At 49.5% G+C, this 16,637-nt stretch overlaps 1 protein-coding gene across 1 annotated transcript in view; it reads right to left on the reverse strand.

Moving 5' to 3' along the window:
- The window catches only part of LOC119964121, a 153,886-nt gene that overhangs the window by 17,662 nt on the left and 119,587 nt on the right, over positions 1 to 16,637 (reverse strand). The window contains exon 4 of the mRNA XM_038793426.1: positions 15,967 to 16,291. Within this exon, the coding sequence (XP_038649354.1) occupies positions 15,967 to 16,291 (325 nt within the window). The remainder of the gene's footprint in view (positions 1 to 15,966; positions 16,292 to 16,637) is intronic.

Genomic DNA, 16,637 nt, shown 5'->3' on the forward strand with positions numbered 1-16,637 from the left:
CATGCTAAATTGCCCTTAATGGGAAGAAATTAATTGGGCACTTTAAATTATAAAAAATGAAAAATCGTGGCTGTGATCTGTATCTCATCCCCTCTATCTTCCTTGGTTCTGAATCATGATTGATCAATCTAATTTTTGAAATGTTCAGTCAATTCCGCTCTCTTTGTGTGTGTGTGTGTGGGGGGGGGTAAAGTTGCAGATTTTTCTTCCCTTTACGTGAAACCTAGCTGATTTTAAGGCCTGCCCCTTTATTCTGAACTCCTCCCCAGGAGGGGAGGTCCTTTCAGTGGTCTCCTCAGGTGTTTTGCCTATGAGATGGGATCAGTGCCCATTTTTAAAAAAAACAGACCCCCCCCCCCACCCTTTGCGTCCGGATGGTGCTGGGTGCCTCATTGCTGTGGTACAGACCCCCCCCCCCCCAACCAGATGGTGCTGGCTGCCTTGCTGGGTACAGTTCTAGACACCAGTCAACCTCCAGCCACCTGTCTGCTGGCAATATTCCAATCTGAGCCTTTGGCAGGCTGCGTTGGCAGCTGACCCCACTGTTTGTTGGAGGGGAAGGAGGGGGGGGGGGATAGTGGAATTCAGCAAGCTGAGCCAGGCGTCCACACCCCAGCTAGGGCCATGGATAGGAACCAAGAGTGGACCCTGCCATTTGGCCTGTGCCAGAGGCAGCGAGATCAACTGCAGATTGTGGTTCCAACGGAGACCAGCATATTTTCCCTGGTTTGTCATATGCTGCAATATTAGCCACAATATGATACCATTCCGGCCAATTAAAAATATGTTTGAATGAAACTGCTCCCTCCCTGTTTTTTTTTACCTCTCCAAACAATGACATGACAATGTAAGAAATAGACTGCGAGGCAATGTGATTCATTCCAAAGTCTGCATTCCATTTAACGTCGACAACACAGGCTATGCTGCTTTGTGTAGCATTGCAAACAATTTTACACACACACACGCATCTCCCACACAAATACACATTAACCAACCAAGTTCCAATAATTACCCAAGTATTCAGAAATAGCTCGTCTCCCAATCACATCCTCAGAGAATGGCTTTGGACACCCGCCAATTGGCAAAGTGTCAATGCTGGTTTCACAAGATAAAATGCCTTTTCCTCCAGCTAATAATGTGGGAACTTATCTTTGAATATCAGGATTAGGTCATGACATCATTCTGCATGATGCGATTCAAATTGTTTCATGAAGTTTAAAACCAACTATGAAGTGTATTAAAGGCCGTGGAGAGAGAGCACAGTACGTTCACATGGGACTGACAAAACATTTGAGGAAAGCTCGAGGTACGAGGGTTATTTAGGTGAACAGGTAAACCAGGCGGTGAACTTCTGGTGACGGGGATGTGCTGTGTAGTCGCACACCAGGTGGCTCCTCTTACGAATCCAAAAACCTGGGGCCGGGATTCTCCGCTTGCTGATGCCAAAGTCACGTTCGGCTGGAGAACCCCCGTTTGCGCCAAAATTGGGGGGGGGGGGGGGCGCGGCGCTTTTGTTTGAACTTACTAATTGGTGTATGGTTTTATTGCTTTGAACTTGACCTTGAAACTTGTGGCGGTATCTTAACGATACCTGGCGACTCCAGAGCAAAGTAACGAAACAGAGCCAAATTGAGTGTTAAGCACACTCACCCAGAACGAGCAACAATGGGGGGGGGGGGGGGGCATTCCTTGGGCAAGGGGGCTTTGGCGGGGGCTGGGGGCACGAGTGGGGGATGATCGGGGGTGGCAAGGCGTTTTATGGAGGATAGTTCTCGGTCAGGCGGGTCCGCGTGGTGCCCATGTTGCAGGGCGCGACCGCTGCAGGTCGCCACGTGGGCATGCGCGGCAACGAACCCAGCAATTCTTCGGCCTTATCCGCAGGTAAAGCCGGTTACGCTGCACGGCTGCTAGTCCCCCACCAGACGGAGGATCGGCGCAGCTTTTGCGCCGTATTTTCTGGTGCAAAACGCCACTGGTCCCAAGCCGGGGTCAGCACTTAATCTGGAAATCAGAGAATCCAGCCCAGGCTCTTTTACCCAAAATAGCCCGCAAAAACAGGGAAAAAAGTATTCCCTCACCCGAGCTAACGAGAGGATGGCGAACAATAGTAATCCCAGAGGGCGTAAGGAGGCAAGAAACAGGAGAAACCAGGAGAAACAAGCAGCTGAGATGGCAGGCCCACGAGTTGATGAGCCGTCTACACCAGAGCGAGGAGGACCGGCAAACCACACACAGAGTTCCCCCTCATCAGAGGGCAGATGGAGGAAGTTCCTCCCAGGGAACTAAGAGAACCTAGGGAAGAGGCAAAGACCGATATCCAGGCTGCAGTCAAGGTGGTGGTCGTGGAGGACCTGGTAAACATGCTGGTGACACTGGACAAGGCAGAGGGGCAACTGGAGGCCCAGGGGAACACCATCAGAGAATAAGTAAAAACCTTAAACGATCAGAGTGACTGGATCACCGCACTAGAGACGGAATTAGCAAGGTTGGTCGCCATACAGGGGAGTCTAAAAGGGAAAATAGAGGATCGGGAGAACCGGTCACAGCAACGTAAGAATAGACGGCCTGCCGGACGGGACAGAAGGCAGAAACGCCACGGACTATGTGGCCCAGATGTTGGGAAACATGGTGGGAATTGTCAGTTTCCCCAAACCGTCAGAAGTAGACAGAGCCGCCAAGTCGCTCCACCCAAACCCAAGAGTTTTATTTTAAATAAATTTAGAGTACCCAATTCATTTTTCCAATTAAGGGCAATTTAGCGTGGACAATCCACCTACCCTGCACATCTTTGGGTTGTGGAGTGAAACCCACGCAAACACGGGGAGAATGTGCAAACTCCACAGGACAGTGACCCAGAGCCGGGATCGAACCTGGGACCTCGGCGCCGTGAGGCTGCAGTTCTAACTAGGCCACCAGTGCTGCCCTCCAAAAACCCAAGAGTGATAATCACCAAAATGCACCGGTACCAGGACCGGGAAAGAATCCTGCGCTGGGCCAGACAAGGACCTGCAACTGGGAAGGGCACCAGATCCGGATTTACCAAGTTATTGGGGCAGACCTGGCCGGGAGGAGTTCAACAGGGCGAAGGCAGCTCTGTACAAGAGAAAAGTAGAATTTGGTGTGCTGTTCCCGGCTAAACTAAGGGGGGCTGGTCTAGCACAGTGAGCTAAATCTCTGGCTTGTAATGTAGAGCAAGCAGCAGCGCGGGTTCAATTCCCGTACCGGCCTCCCCGAACAGGCGCCAGAATGTGGTTTCTAGGGGCTTTTCACAGTAACTTCATTGAAGCCTACTTGTGAAAATAAGCGATTATTATTATTATTATTAATAATAATAAACTCTGGGTCACATTCCAGAGCAGGGAGGTTTACTTCACAACCCCTACGGATGCGGACAAATTTGTCCATGAAAACAGGCTGGAAACAGCAGCAGAGCGCGCGGTGAAAAGATCACCCGAAGGGATTGGATTAACCCGAGAGGCGCTTTGCACAGGACTGCACTTCCTGCCAAAACGTAGGAAGGGAGGGATGAGGGAAGCGGAGCGCAGGAGAGGGTGAGGAGGATGGCAGGAGGGGAAACCAGATAGCGAGCGCAGGGTAGACACATTGCCAACCCAGGGGCCCACCACACTAGCAGGAAAGCTAGTACGGGCGAGAGAGGGGCCATCGCGCGTCTCCCATAGGGCAGAAAGCACCTGGCAATGGAGAGGGTGTACATAACACCAATGGTGGGACAGCCAGGGGAGTAAGGGGGAGGGGGGGGGGCAGTAACAGGAGGGGGGGGGAGGACACGGGTGGGGAGGAAGAATCATTTGGAAACACAGGGTCAAGGCAGTAGGCAGTAGTAAGGCATTAAATGGCTACAACAGGCCACACATGGTGATTTGGAACACATAGGTACCGCAAGTAGCCACTTTGGAGGGTCCCTGAACAAAGGGGTACCCCAGAGTGCAAGGGCTCATCCACATGGCGTACACCTGGTTGGCAGCCATGTTGGGTAGCCCTTGGACTAAGGGAAACCCCGGAGCACAGGGGCCGGCCTCATGGTGAGAACAGTGACCGCAGCCATTTTGGACGGCCCCTTAACAACAGGAAATCCCCGTGTGCAGGGGCACATCTACAAGGTAAGTGTGGCTGATCCCGCAGGAGTGGGACACACACACAAAAAAAACCATCAGGATATTCACCTGGAACGTCAGGGCACTTAACAGCCCAGTGAAAAGGTCTTTGCCCACCTGAAAATTATGAAAGCTGACATAGTCTACCTCCAAGAGACACACCTGAGTGGGAGAAGGACCGACTGAGGGTAAGGGAGGGCTGGGTGGGTCAGACTTACCATTCGTGCTCCAGGATAAGAGCTATGGGGGCCAGGGTGGGTGGGGGTGGGGGTGGGGGGGGGGGGGGGCTTTAATGGTAACCCCAAAACAGGGAGGACCTATAATATGGCAAAAGAACTCGGCACATTCATGGAGAAGATGGTGGCAGTGCACCCATGGAGGTTCACACACACAGAGGAGAAGGAGTTCTCCTTCTCCTCCGAAGTACATAAGGTCCATACGCATATCGACTTCTTTGTAGTGGGAAAATCGGTGCTTTCAGGGCTGGTAAGGGTGGAGTATTGCGCGATCGTAATCTCCGACCACGATCCACATTATGTGGATGAGGTTGGACACAGCCCTCCTGGCCGATAAGGCTTTCTGCGTGAAAATATCACAGGCCATAGACCCTCCACGCTCTGGGAGGTGCTGAAAGCTGTGATCAGGGGTGAAATTATTGTCTCCAAAGCACGAAAAGACAGGGAAGAGAGGGCAGCTCAGTAACAGCTAGTCGACTCCATACTGGAGGTAGGTTGTAAGTATTCCGAGGCCCCAGCCGTATAGCTTCGGGCAGAGAGGAAAAAGCTACAAATGGACTTTGACCTGCTCTCCACGAGGAAAGTGGGACACAAACTCCGCCAGGCACCGGGGAACCCTGTCCGAGCACGGAGACAAAGCCAGTCACCTTCTGGCTCACCAGCTGAGAAAGCACGGCAGCCACGAGGGAAGTAGCCCAGATCAGGGACAGCAGAGGCAAACTTGTAGCAGAGCTGGAGAAGCCTTCTACTGGGGATTGTACATCTCTGAGCCCCCAGCAGGCAACTTGGAGATGAAACAGTTCCTCGATGGACTGGACATGTCAGTCATGGGGGAGGATAGGAAACAGGGGCTGGAAGCACCACTAAAACTGGGAGAGGTCGGCACGGTAGCACAGTGGTTAGCACTGTTGCTTCACAGCGCCAGGGTCCCGGGTTCGATTCCCGGCTTGGGTCACTGTCTGTGCGGAGTCTGCACGTTCTCCCCGTGTCTGCGTGGGTTTCCTCCGGGTGCTCCGGTTTCCACCCACAAGTCCCGAAAGACATGCTGGTTAGGTGAATTGGACATTCTGAATTCTCCCTCTGTGTACCCGAACAGGCGCCGGAATGTGGCGACCAGGGGCTTTTCACAGTAACTTCATTGCAGTATTGTAAGCCTACTTGTAGATTACTATATAAAGATTAATATAAAATCGTCCCTTAATTGGAAACAAAATGAATTGGGTACTTTAAATTGATTTTTTAAGAATTCCACCTGCTGCTTTGGTGGGGTTTGAACCCATGTCCCCAGAGGGTTAGCCTGTGCCTCTGGATTGCCAGCCCAGTGACATTACCAGTCCATCACGGTCTTCCCTGAGTGAATTTCGTTCATTGACATTATGGTTGGGGAGAAAGATAAATTAGATTGTTTCTTTGAGGCCAGTGGCCAAGGAACAGTTGGCTGGTATCACAATATTACACTGCTTTTGGAAAGTGTTAATAAGACCCACAGTCAAACCAGTCTTTAAGTGCAGTATAATAAGTGTATAAATATACCTTTGGGGTTGGGTCAATGAGCCATGGTGCACACAGTCCCCTGAATGGAAATCTTAGTGATATCAGAAGGGAAATTGCATCAAAGGCGGAGAAAGATCCAAGTCATTTAATGGGTTGTAGATAAGATTAGAACAGCAGGTTATTTGTACATTGCTCACTCAGAAGGATGGACTTTGTGTCAACTGGCTCATTGTAAATTGGTTTTGTGGCGGGTGACGAAGCATTTAAACCCGATGAAACATTTGCCGATTTAAAGACGCGATTATTCATGCTTCCTGTTTGACTGTCATTTTGGGGTTTCTGAAATTTTCTCCAGACTTCAATGCAGATCGGATCTGAACACCCCTGGTCACAGCCACAGGCCTGTTAGGGAGGGAGTTCCAGGATTTCAACCCAACGACGCTCCCAATCCTGACTGGGAAATATATCGCCGTTCCTTTGCTGTCGCTGGGGCAACATCCTGGAACTCCCTCCCTACCAGCACAGTGGGTGTACCTACCCCACAGGGTCTGCGGCGGTTCAAGAAGGCAGCTCACCACCACCTTCCCGACGGCAATTAAAGATGGACAATAAATGCCGGCCCAGCCAACGACGCACACATCCCTTGAATACATTTTTTAAAATTATGGGTGCGATTCAACCAAACCATTTCTCAGGGCACGTTCCACCGGCTACACTGTGCCAGAAAAGCAGCTCGCCACGGTGCAGCATGGCCGAATAAACCCGGGAGACCGCATTCCGTCGTGTTGAATAGCCACGTGTTTCTTGGCACTGTGAGCACCGGGAAACACACGGCTAAAATGTGCTAGGACACTTGTTCCTTTTTGGAAAGATTCACGTCCTAAGTGTCGTTTGTGGAGGGGGGGGGGGCGGGGGGGGGGGTGGGGGGGGCATCCTCATCGGCTTTTTAGGTGAGATCCTCACCGCTATTCAACACACTTTAGTCATTTTTTGGGGAGTTTCTCTAGCCACACTTAGAAAAGCTTCCAGCACTGGGGAGTGAACTCGCCAGACAGAGATCGGGCGGCATTTTGAAAGGGTTGAGGGTTCCACACAGCCCCCACCATGGGAAATATCACCCCTTGCACACATGGGCATTACCTCCTACTGCCCTAAGTGAGGTCAACCCTGCTGCGGGTCGCTGAGGGCCCCCTCCCTTTTCTTTGCCAACCCGTCTCTTTTCAGGACCCCCACCCTTCATTCCCCTAACCTTTACTCAGCCCCTTCACACCCACCCTTCCTCCCCCCCCACCCTTAATACACCCCTCAGGCCCCGACCTTGGCAGTGCCCCCCTTGCACGTTGGGCACCCTGGCACCGCCCCTGCCAGCCTGGCAATGCCACCTGGGAACCTTGGCAGTGCAGGGTGTCGGTGCCGGTGCCAGCGAGCCTCCGAAGGCCATGTGGATCTCCCAGGTGCTGATAGGCCTGATCCACGTGGACCAGTACTAAATGGTGCCTGGCCCAGGCCTCGCTACCGAGGCCATTAGTACCCAGGAGAATCCGACACAGACATATTTAAATGAGCCATATGGCTCATTTAAATATATTCATCTGGATCTTGCCCAGTGCAGGCGAGGTCCAGATCGCAATGACTCACAAGGTTTGGATGAATCACCCAAGACGTCTCAAGCGTTGAGAATCTCGCGGGGAGACCTCTGTCAAGATTCATCGGGCCTCGATGCGCACCAGGTCGGCTGTTAAATCGCACACATACATCTCAGTCCGCTAGTCCAATTCACTTAACCCCCCCCCCCCCCCCGTGCACGCTGACCTACATTGACTGCCAGTCCATTAACTCCATTTAAAATTTTCATCCTTGCGTCAAAATCCCGCCCCTGCCCATCTCTGTAACCTCTACCAGCCCTACAATCCTCTGCACCTCTATATTTCACCAGCTTAGATCTGAGCACCTGTATCCTCACCCCACCATTGGCAACCATACCTTCAGCCCAGGGCACAGATTTATGAAAGAACAGAGAGCTACTTTTGTCCAATTCATACCTGCACAAACCCACAGCAAGATCCTGCGTTCAGCTAGTCTTTGAGAACCAATTAGCATTGGCCTCTCTTTCCTCTTTCACTCCTGTGCACCCTGGTTGATCTTGCCATGCAGCACTTGTGGCTACTGTGCTCCCAGTCCACCGATGCCACGTTTGACTTTGAGTTAACCCTTCCTGATTTCCTCTCCCTCAGTTCCTCCCACCATCAATGTGATGAGGTGGTCTGGCATTGGGGATTGACCACGCCACCTCTGCTGCAGTCACATTGTTCCCCGGGGCTAATTTCCCGCACTGAAACTCTTTGAAAATATTCAGCTTCTGTAACTCAGAAGTTAAATTTCTTATGACTGGTATTGGCAAACCACACCCAGCCACTGCGGCTAGCGACTAAGCTTTATGGCCACCAGACAAAATCGACGTTCTCTGTTTTTTAAAATTAATTTTACGGACATGAGCATCGCAGGCTGAGCCGTCATTATTGTCCGTCCCTAACTGTCCTCTCAGAGGGCATCTGAGAGTCAACCACATTGATGTGGGTCTGGAGCCCCATGTAGGCCAGACCAGGTAAGGACAACAGATTTCCTTCCCTCAAGGACATTAGCGAACCAGATGGGTTTTTACAACAATCGACAATGGTTTCATGGTCATCGTTAGACTTTTAATTCCAGATTTCCACTGATGGATGCAGAACCGCCTCGGTCACAGAAGGCAGAGAGTAGCAACGGAAGGGTGCTTTTCTGATTGGAGGGCTGTGACTAGTGGTGTTCCGCAGGGATCAGTGCTGTGACCTTTGCTGTTCGTAGTATTTATAAATGATTTGGAGGAAATTGTAACTGGTCTGATTAGCAAGTTTGCGGACGACACAAAGGTTGGTGGAATTGTGGATAGCGATGAGGACTGTCAGAGGATACAGCAGGATTTAGATCGTTTGGAGACTTGGGCGGAGAGAGGGCAGATGGAGTTTAATCTGGACAAATGTGAGGTAATGCATTTTGGAAGGTCTAATACAGGTAGGGAATATACAGTGAATGGTAGAACCCTCAAGGGTATTGACAGTCAGAGAGATCTTGGTGTACAGGTCCACAGGTCACTGAAAGGGGTAACACAGGTGGAGAAGGTAGTCAAGAAGGCATACGGCATGCTTGCCTTCATTGGCCGGGGCATTGAGTATAAAAATTGGCAAGTCATGTTGCAGCTGTTAGGCCACACTTGAAGTATAGGGCGCGATTCGTTGGGCCGGCGTCTCCAAGGGACGTACTCTTTCCCCTCCGCCGCCCCGCATGATCAAGCCGCCACGTCTTGCGGGGCAGCGGAGGGGAAGATGGCAACCGCGCATGCGCGGGTTGGAGCCGGCCAACCTGCACATGCGCGGCTGACGTCACTTAAGCGCCGCCGTCGCATCATTCTCGGCGCACTGCTTTGACGCAAGGGTCAAGGCCCGGCGGCCGAGATTTACGGAACGCCGCTCCTCGCCCCCTGGGGGGGTGAATAGAGTGTGAGGAGCGGCCTCCGAGGCCACACAACCAGAAGGATATGGAGGCTTTGGAGGGTGCAGAAGAGATTTACCAAAATGTTGCTTGGTATGGAGGGCATTAGCTATGAGGAGAGGTTGAATAAACTCGGTTTGTTTTCACTGGAACGACGGAGGTTGAGGGGCAACCTGATAGAGGTCTACAAAATTATGAGGGGCATAGACAGAGTGGATCGTCAGAGAATTTTTCCCAGGGGAGAGGGGTCAATTACTAGGGGGCATAGGTTTAAGGCGCGAGCGGCAAGGTTTAGAGTAGATGTAGAGTGTAGTGGGTGCGTGGAACTCTCTGCCAGAGGAGGTGGTGGAAGCAGGGACGATAGTGACATTTAAGGGGCATCTTGACAAATACATGAATAGGATGGGAATAGAGGGAAGGGCAGCATGGTGGTGCAGTGGTTACCCCTGCAGCCTCACAGCGTTGAGGTCCCGGGTTCGATCCCGGCTCTGGGTCACTGTCCATGTGGATTTGGCACATCTCCCCGTGTTTGCATGGGTTTCACTCCCAGAACCCAAAGATGTGCGGGGTTAGGTGGATTGGCCGTGCTAAATTGCCCCTTAATTGAAAAAAATGAATTGGGTACTCTAAATTTATTTTTAAAAAGGAATAGAGGGATACGGACCTAGGAAGTGTAGAAGATTTTAGTTCAGACGGGCAGCATGGTCGGCCCAGGCTTGGAGGGCCGAAGGGCCTGTTCCTGTGCTGTACTTTCCTTTGTTCTTTGTTGAATTGAAATTTCATCGTCTGTCGCGGTGGGATTTGAACCCGGGTCCCCAGATTTTGCTTTGGGCCTCTGGATTACTGGTCCTCTGTCATTGTCTGTGGCACAGTATACCACCTTCTCTTCTGCTCAATAACTGGATTTCAGGATTAGAGGTGGAATATTTTAGAATAGTTTTTCCTTTTCACTTTGGACACACGGTAGGAATTGTCTCCTATTTTATCCATATCCCTCAATTCCCTGAGACCAAGAATCTGTCCAATCCAGCCGTACGCTTATTCACCACTGCCCTCTGGGGTGGAGAATTCCAAAGACTCACGGCCCTTTGATTGAAGCAATTTCTCCTCATCTCAGTCCTAAATGATCGGCCCCTTATCCCGAGACCCTTGTACCCCCGTTTTTCAGATTCCTCAACCGGCAGAAACAGCCTCTCTGTGTCTACTTTGTTAAATCCTTTTAGAATCTTGTTTCAATAATAATAATCTTTATTGTCACAAGTAGGCTTACATTAACACTAAAATGAAGTTACTGTGAAAATCCGCTAGTCGCCACATTCCGGCGCCTGTTCGGGTACACAGAGGGAGAATTCAGAATGTCCAATTCACCGAACAGCACGTCTTTCGGGACTTGTGGGAGGAAACCGGAGCGCCCGGAGGAAACCCACGCAGACACGGAGAGAACATTCAGATTCTGCACAGACAGTGACCCAAGCCTGGAATTCAACCTGGGACCCTGGTGCTGTGAAGCAACAGTGCTAACCACTGCCACCCTGTCTAGTCTCTGATTCTACTAAACCTCAGAGAATTTAGACCCAATTTACTGAATGATCTGTTGAGCTGTTCGCAGAAAAATACTTTTCACTGTACCTTGCTACACATGACAATAAACAAAATCCAAATCCAATCCAATCTAGTGAGCCTTCTCTGCATCTCACTACACCACTCTGCCACTGACTGTAACCTGCTTATCAGACTGCGATCATGTAAAAGTACAGTGACGTTTTCTGTTATCCAGGTAACGGATAGGGCTGACTAAAATTGCACTAATTAAAAAGAAAATGGAACACTTCAGAGCGAGACTTTGAAAAGTAGCTCTCCGTATACCCCCTAGGCATTGAAAGGCTAATCTATCTATCACAGTGGTGGGCTATCTGGCGAGCCAACATTAATTCCATTACTCACAGTAACATTCCTCGTCCACGATAACATCTGCACCTACTGCTCATCAGACCAAATATTCAACTTTGGCAGCAAGAAATCTCCCTCAGAACAAGAACAGATTCACACAACTTACGACAAGTACATTAAATGCAAAAAGAAATCACAGCACCCACTTTGAACTCGGTTTTGTACATGGTCAGTCACGCTGATGCAATACAGAAACACATTGGTTCCCTCAGCTAAATTTTAACTCTTACTATTCATTGACAGAAACATTTGTTCAGGGATCCTGTAATGTCACTCTGAATGCCACCTCAGTGTGAACTCGCCAGTAACCCACCCTCTCTCCTGTGTGGAAGGTGGCTCCTCGATACTTGGCCCAGTACCCCCCTTCAAAGTGTGACCACTCTAAGACTTCACGGTAATGAGAATCCATAAATAAGCAAGGTGAGGTGGCACACAGGGCGCCTGGCACAGCAGAGTGTCACCAGAGGAGGTGCCCCTCCCATCCTGGCATTAAGATGGCATCACCAGCCAAGCGCTGGAGGGTTGGCCACTCTGGGCCATTCGCGCTTTGAAACAGGCTGCCGAGCGCAACCGGGGTGAATTTCAGAGCTCCCGCAAGTTACATAGATTGCATAGAATTTACAGTGCAGAAGGAGGCCATTCAGCCCATCGAATCTGCACCGGCTCTTGGAAAGAGCACCCTACCCAAGGTCAACACCTGCACCCTATCCCCATAACCCAGTAACCCCACCCAACACTAAGGGCAATTTTGGACACTAAGGGCAATTTATCATGGCCAATCCACCTAACCTGCACATCTTTGGACTGTGGGAGGAAACCGGAGCACCCGGAGGAAACCCACGCACACACGGGGAGGATGTGCAGACTCCACACAGACAGTGATCCAAGCCGGAATCGAACCTGGGACCCTGGAGCTGTGAAGCGATTGTGCTATCCACAATGCTACCGTGCTGCCCCTTCATGCTCGTGCAGTGATTCACCCAAATGCCAGAGGGTATAAATAAGGAAATCATCTCAGAAACTGGACGCAGTACGTTTAATGTTCTTGTGCCAGCCAACATACTATTATACAGAACCACATGGAATCCACAGCAAAATCAGGCCATTCAGCCCCAATATCCAATCCCAGTGTTTAAACGCCACACGAGGCTCTTCCCACCATTTTTATCTGTCAGGATAACCTTCTAGCTCCTTCTCCCTCATGTACTTATCCTGCTTCCTCTTAAATGCATCATATTCCGGATATTTGGAAAATAAATGGTGCCTCGAGATGGTATTACCTCACAATGTGAGGTATGAGAAAGAAAAAGAGAGGAGCAAATGAACTTGCCTTGATTTCCCCTGCTCCTCTTGGGAATAATGTCATGGGACCCTTAACGCCCACATCAGCTGAAGACAGTGTAAACGCTCATTCAACACTCCACTGGGGTGTCATAGGGCGCAAGGCCCTGGAATGGAATTAAAACCCACTGCTTTCTAATCCAGTACCAAGCATGCTATCACAGAGCCACAGCTGTCAACTTCTCCATAACTGGGTTATCACTGAACAAGGGGAGCACGAGAGAGACAGGACGAGGGTAGGACACACAGCGGGCGAGAGTGTCCAGAGAATGGGAAGTCGCAGAGTGGTACAGGTACAAAGTGAAAATATTTGATAATATGTCGGCCGTGGCCATGTATTTTTATTGCTCTTTATGGTGCAGTTCCAAAACGCTCTTTCCATAAAAACACTTGGAGACAAGATTTTCCAAATAGATCTTGCACAATGCATGTGTTCAGCTTGACAGGTAAACCTGCAAGAACCTGTCAGTGGCAGAGATCAGTGTAAACATCTCCATACATCTTAACCAAGGTTCAGCTACAGATAAGCAGCAGTAGAGGTAGGTGCTCAGTTTACTCACACTGAAGGCTCACGGTTAGAAGATTAAGACAAATAGGAAGATGAAAAAATACGAGTAAATAATCTGGTTACATTTTCTGCACGTTTCTCCCCTGAAGGCAGTGCCTGGTGTTGAGGTGCACCATGCACCAGCCTTCCACCAGCTCACACCTCACTGCTCCTTACGTGGGGCACCCAGGGCAGAGAGTGTGGGCAGGTTATTCAGTCACTGGGGAGACAGATAGGGAAGGTGTTACAGAGAGAACAGCCCAGTTCTGTCCTTCCCCCTTTTCAGCCCATCCACTTCGCAGCAGAGATATTAGATATTCATTCTTACAACTCGCCTTCTTATTTAAAAATTTTTTTTAGAGTACCTAATTAATTTTTTCCAATTAAGGGGCAATTTAGCGTCGCCAATCCACCTACACTGCACATCTTTGGGTTGTGGGGGCGAAACCCACGCAAACACGGGGAGAATGTGCAAAATCCACACGGACAGTGACCCAGAGCCGGGATCGAACCTGGGACCTTGGTGCTGTGAGGCAGCAGTACTAACCACTACGCCACCGTTCTGCCCTTACAACTCACCCTCTTGAACACCTGAATTAAATCATCCCTTAATTGTCTCTATCTACTGCTCTCTTGGGGGAATAGAAGACGGTGGGTGCCAGAGTGGCAATGTCACTGACTCAGTAATCCAGAGGCCCATGCTAATGTGCAGGGGGATATGGGTTCAAATCCCACCATGGCAGCTGGTGGAGTTTAAATCCAATTAATAAATATGCGCCGGAATTTTCTGGCCGGAATTCTCTGGCCCGCACGTTTCCCGGCGGCTTGGGTTGGCTTCAATGGGAAATCCCATTGACAAGCAGCAGGAAGATCAGAGTCCCGCCACCGGAGAATGGTACGCCGCTGAGACACACGCGGCGAGGGGACTGGTCAGTCCAGCCCCTGGAATGTAAAACTCGTCTCACTGATGGAGACCATGAGTTGTCGTTAAAAACCCATCGTGCTCATAATGTCCTTGAGGGAAGGGAATCTGCCATCCTTACTTGAGCTGGCCCACCTGTGGCTCTAGACCCACAGTAACGTGGTTGATTCCTAACGGTCCTCTGAAATGGCCCAGCAAGCCACTCAGTTCAAGGGCAAGTAGGGATGGGCAACAAGTGTTGGCCCAGCCAGTGATGCTCTCAGCCCAAGCAAGAATAAAGAAAAATAAATCTGGCTCAATGTTTATATTGGATGGTTTCCACCAGGGAGATGCGAGAAGGAAATACCTTTAATGATTTTAATCACCTGGTTGTACTTTGATCGATGGGTGTGTAACACATTTACCCCAGTTCCTGCACAATACTACTTAGTGCCATGAGGGACCATAAGAAGGCTATTCGACCCATCGAGTCTGCTCCGCCATTCAATTAGATCATGATTGTTCAGAAATGGCAATCCACAACTCCACTTTCCCCTCTTATCCCCATAACCCTTGATGCCCTCACTAATTAAAAATGTCAACCATGCGTATGAGCTAATCTATATTGGTGAAGGGTGAACTGTAGCCATCTAAGATAATATTTACTGCTCTCATGGGAATTATGGCCAACCCAGGACTCAGACAGATACAGAGCTTATGTGTATCTGAAATGCAGATAACCAAGCCTGATCGAACCCCCAGCTCGTTTACATTTCAATGGCCCATTTTCCTAGGACAATAGAACACCAATCAAGAAACCGGTATAGCCCCAGACTGATCGGTTCCACTCTCTTTACTCAGAGAACCCAACTGCCAAGTTCAATGGCCGCTAAGGACCTGCCCAGCCACCTAGGCACCCGCCCCTTTATTGGCTGAAATCAAAGACAGTGATCAGAGCCCTATCGAACCATTGGGTCCAAAGTTAAGGACTGCCCCAAAGAGCGCAAAATCCCAGAGGGATAAAAGAGAGCACAGCCATGTGTTCTGTCTCTTTTGGATCCGGCCTGTGACAGCCCAATTGTAGTAGGAACAGCCAACCAAGTTCAAGACCAACGATCGCTACCTGACGGATGAGCCCAGCAGAGACAGAGCCACTTTCTTTGAAACAGCCAAGTGAAATCCAGATAAAGACCTTATCCATTTGCACAGTGCCAGTCGTCTTGAAGTTAAGTACAGGTTATTGTAGCTGACAGGTGTAGTTTAACTTGTAGTAGATATTGTGTTTGCAAGTCGAGATAACTCTTGTGTATGTAAATAAACCATCTTTTGAACTAACTAACTGGTTGTACGGTCATTTGATTGCTATAAGGGAAGGCTTGTGGTTCACCAACACTATCATTAATATTAGCAACAATATTGGTGATGCTGTTGGAATCGAAAACGAGCAACAGAACCCCTACGTTATAATGCAAAACACAACTATGTTAAACTCAGAACATTAAAACGAATTGAACTTAACTGTGTGCTGCCTATTTTAGGTAAAAACATCTCTTTCATTGCAAAACAGAAAGCCAAGAACAGGGATGGAATAACGGTATTCAGATTCAATTGCTTCCTTAATATGAAATACACACCTCACTGGAGTGACAGGCCCCAACCTAACTCTGGGGGAGTTCAGATAGATTATAGATTATAAATCACTAAAGAGTTAATGATGGGTCCAGCATGTGAGTGCAGAAGCAAAGGATGAAACATTTTCAGGCATATTCAGCCAGAAGTGCGAAGTGCAGCCTTATCCCAAGGTCCCCACCCACCTTGAACGTATTGACTCAGCTAAACGTCATAATCAGTTACCTGCAATGAAACTCTGTGAACTCTTGTAGTGGATGTTCCTCAATGATGCCATAAGGCAATGATGCCTTGCGCAATCGGGTTGGCAAAGATTGAGGCTGATTTTCTGTAGGACTGTACATGCTGCCCGATATCACAGATACCATCCCGTTTCTCTTCCTCGGCAGTGTGCCGTGAATAGAAAAGCTTTGGAGTGAGCTGCAATGCTGACTGGTGAGAGGGTCGTCAATATTGAGCCTCTCCACCGAAGATGCGAGCGAACTCTTGCGGCCGGTTTTCATCTTGCGAGGTAGGCTTGCGTAGTTTCCTGCGGCCATCATCTTCAGCTCTGCATTTAGACAGACACCATTAGTAAATCAGGCAGCAGTTAATCATTGCACAAAATAAGCCATTAAGATGTCATGCTAATTGTAATCCGTCAGTGATAGTTAACAGCAATGACGAACAGCTCACTCTCCGATTGATCTTGAAGTAATTCCAAAAGATCTGACAATTTCTGAAAATCTGACTGAAGAGGCTCCAGAAAGAACTGATCATTTGGCCCTGTTCTGCTGGTCTGGGTCTTTGGGGGTTAGGCCACAATATAGAGCACTCTTTGTGTTCTTGTTCAATGCAACCAATATGCAACCAATGCACACATCTTCTTAAACAAAACATTTCTTTACACTTTGCTC

Source organism: Scyliorhinus canicula, chromosome 4 (genome assembly GCF_902713615.1).
Source record: "Scyliorhinus canicula chromosome 4, sScyCan1.1, whole genome shotgun sequence".
In the NCBI taxonomy this organism is placed as follows: Eukaryota; Metazoa; Chordata; class Chondrichthyes; order Carcharhiniformes; family Scyliorhinidae; genus Scyliorhinus; species Scyliorhinus canicula.